This window comes from Alligator sinensis, unplaced genomic scaffold (genome assembly GCF_000455745.1).
Source record: "Alligator sinensis unplaced genomic scaffold, ASM45574v1 scaffold130_2, whole genome shotgun sequence".
Taxonomy (NCBI): domain Eukaryota; kingdom Metazoa; phylum Chordata; order Crocodylia; family Alligatoridae; genus Alligator; species Alligator sinensis.
This window is the reverse complement of record NW_005841913.1, coordinates 3,736,384-3,739,686: the sequence shown is the minus strand read 5'-3', so window position 1 is coordinate 3,739,686 and position 3,303 is coordinate 3,736,384. Positions and strand designations below refer to the sequence as shown.

At 38.5% G+C, this 3,303-nt stretch overlaps 1 protein-coding gene across 1 annotated transcript in view; it reads left to right on the top strand.

Moving 5' to 3' along the window:
* The window catches only part of RAD51AP2 (RAD51 associated protein 2), a 10,015-nt gene extending 7,528 nt beyond the window's left edge, over window positions 1-2,487 (top strand). Inside the window, exon 3 of the mRNA XM_006018792.1 lies at window positions 2,315-2,487. Within this exon, the coding sequence (XP_006018854.1) occupies window positions 2,315-2,433 (119 nt within the window). The 3' untranslated portion in view covers window positions 2,434-2,487. The remainder of the gene's footprint in view (window positions 1-2,314) is intronic.
* Window positions 2,488-3,303: the final 816 nt, after the last annotated feature.

Sequence of the window (3,303 nt, the reverse complement as noted above, 5' to 3'; positions counted from 1 at the left end):
AGTTTTTCATAACTTAATAGAAAGTGAAACAGTTAGACTGAGAAAACCTCATCCAGATACTATATACCCCATGTGTAAAGTATTCACTTGGAAAGTAGGAAATATGGGCTCATCTCCCTTCAGGCAGTTGCCTTATAGCCTTTGTGAGTACTATTGTATACCTATGGGACTGTTGTCCTGCAGAGATCATGCAGGAAAGAACAAGGCAACCATGCTTATTAACACAACTAACTACCCTTAACACTAATCTAAACAGCAAACAGCAACACAAGATAATGCAGTTTGGGCAGTGCCCTCTGCTGATGGAGTACAGAACATATACATAAAGACACCCAATACACAATATCTGTCCTCCCTAGGTAACATAGTCCTAGAAGTATTTGGGTCAGACAGTGACCCATCTTATGCGGCCCACTTCAGGGGTAACAGTGGTAACTGCTATAGGCTCCTTTAGCTGTTCTAGAGTAGCTCCAGCCACTGGAATCTTGATGCGTCTAAAATAGTAGCTGATGGACTCTTCAGAACAGGTTCCAGTAGCAGTGCAACACTTTCTGGTACTACACAGGTCACATCATCTGGGACTTGATGCTACATCTGATCAATGTGCCTGCACAGTGTCTTTCAGTTTGGAGTCTGGATCTTACATGACTGGGTTACAGTGGATGCCTGCATCTACCCTTGGAGTTGCAGAGCCAGTGTCATATAATTTCTGATATACACAAGTTCATCTGGTTCACAGGTGCTTAGAGGTGAAACATCCTGTTTCTTGGAGAACTGGATTTCTTGCCATGGCTGGTATTCAGCACCATATCTGGATGGAGCTGATCCAAACAAGTTTTTAGTTGGTGGTTCATTAGTAGTTTTGCAGAACTCCAACATGTAACAGTGTACAGAGTTACTTGCTTGAACATTTCTCCCTTGAATGCACTTGGTATATCTCAGCTGACATCAGGTTTGCTGATGATGTTCAGATTTCCCTTGAATGGAGTGAGGCAGCTTCATATGCAAGGGCTTTTTCTTGAGCCATGGTAATTGTAAAGTTATGCCTTGCAAGAAGTTTGTGTTGTAGGGGTAGACTCCAGACCACAATTAAAGTTCTTAGACAGTCAACCCAAGTCTGTTACTTATGCAGCAATTCTGTCACCTGGCAGCAGATTTCATTGGTTGAAATGAAACTGGTGAATGGTTTTGGACAGGGTTGGTGCAAAGTGATTTTTAAAAAAGCAATTGAAGGATCTCATGGTAGGACTTGTTATGGGGGTAGATGGGGGAAACAAGTGAGCAAATAATCTGAAAAGTCTTCAAGAGATGCTGCATTTTTCTGATTATCATCAGTAATCTTACTGGCTTCCAGATAGAAATATAGCTGGTCAGCATAAGAGTCCCAGATGGATGGACTGGAAATATAAAATTCTTCAGTGTAGCCTAATGTAGCCATGCTAAGGAGCAACTGCACAGGCCACCTCATGGGAGGAAAAGAGCCCCAGGCCCTGTTTATTTGCAGCATGGATCACTGAAAGTTTTTCCCTTTGTTGTCTTGATGGAAGCATCCTACTCACTGGGATCCTGTCCTCTTTGCCAGTATTGTGTATCTGTGGGATTCTTGCCCCAGCGAGATCATGCAGGGAAGAACAAGGGAACCATCTTTATTACTAAAAACTAACTACCATTAACACTAATTAGAACAGCAAACAGTAACAGAAGATAATGCAGGTCAGGTAGCACCCTCTGCTGATGGAGTACAGAACATATATACAGACACCCAATATACAGTGAGTACTCTAACCACTAGATTGGACAAAAAGAGGGTGCTATCCTGAATCCCCATATATTTTTGGAAAAGGATTTAGTATTTTGACTTCAAGAGAGGGTTTATGGCTATTAATCCCAAGTGGAGTCAGGCATCTCTGCATAATCTAAAGTTAGGTACCTAAATCCTTGACAAGAGTGGAGTTTAAAACAATCCCCTCTCTCTGGCATATCCTGCTTGCCAGTTTAGGTGGTCCCCCACTCTGCATTCTGACTTATTATTCTTAAGTGTCTGAATTTCCCCTGGCATAGCATAGGGACTTTATGCACCTGCCTTAGGGCTGTAAACTCTGGTAGGTAGAATCTCTTAGCTCTCAGTACTGTGACTTCTAAGTCCTTTTGTGGATCTAGTTCCATTTCTAAAATATCTAACTGTTAAATATCCAGTAAAATATCCATGGTTGATTTCTGTGTCTTGAAGGAATGTGATTTAGATATGCATTTTTTGCTTGTGTTGTTTATATACTTCTCTCTCTCTCTCTCTCTCTCTTAAATATATATTCAGGATATTATTTGCCACATGAAATTGTACGAGTTCACCCTCTTAAAACATGCAACGGCCCTATCAGGATTGGGCTTTCAAGAAAAGCTAAGACCAGACAGCTTCATCCATATCTGAAATAAATTTGCAGATTATTTTACCAATGCTGTACTAGAATACAGAGAATTGTACTAGAACGCTACGAATTACTTTGCCTGAGAATTGTTGAAATATTTTTAGGTTGTTAAAATGGATAGTTAACTGTTTCTTTAATTTTAACATATTAATGCTGCTGTACCATTTGGTGATTTATTTAGATATGCTTTTGTGAATATTCAGCAATGGAGAGTTTTTTGATGAATATTTATAAGTAAAAATGGTAATGGGAAAATAAGAAACTATTAAAGTTTATGTAACATTTTAAAATCTGATGCATGTATTTTTCATGATGTATTAAGACCATATCTACTATTTTGTCTATTTTATACAACAAAAAATAAAATAGTAAAATAGCCTGTATGTTTTTTATTCTTTTTAGAATCCAATTAGTATTTTTATAAAACCAGTAGCTACCAGTGTTCTAGGAAATGAAGGAGAAGTATTCTAGAAGCTAAATTTACACTACTAGGTAGAAGGAATAGTTTTAGGGATTCAGTAGTAGCTTTCTCTAAAATGTAATCAATACTGTGCTGGACAGGAGATATTTCAGGGTTTACAATGCATAATTGAAAGATGATGAAAAGGAGAGGGGTTTATAACTATAAACTATTTATAACTATTAGACATTGGAGAACCTGTTGAGGAGCTGATATTGAGGGATTTGGCTTCACCTGAACAAAATAGAACAATGGTGCTGGCACATAAAGCAAATAAGTTGTACATGGAGGGAAAATTTTAAATTACTCTTACACTCTACGGATTCCGAATTAAGGGGAACCTGGATGTCATTGTAGACAGCTCTGAGTATGCAGCTGTGCTCAGAAGGCAAAGAAAATATTAGAATCCATAAGGAA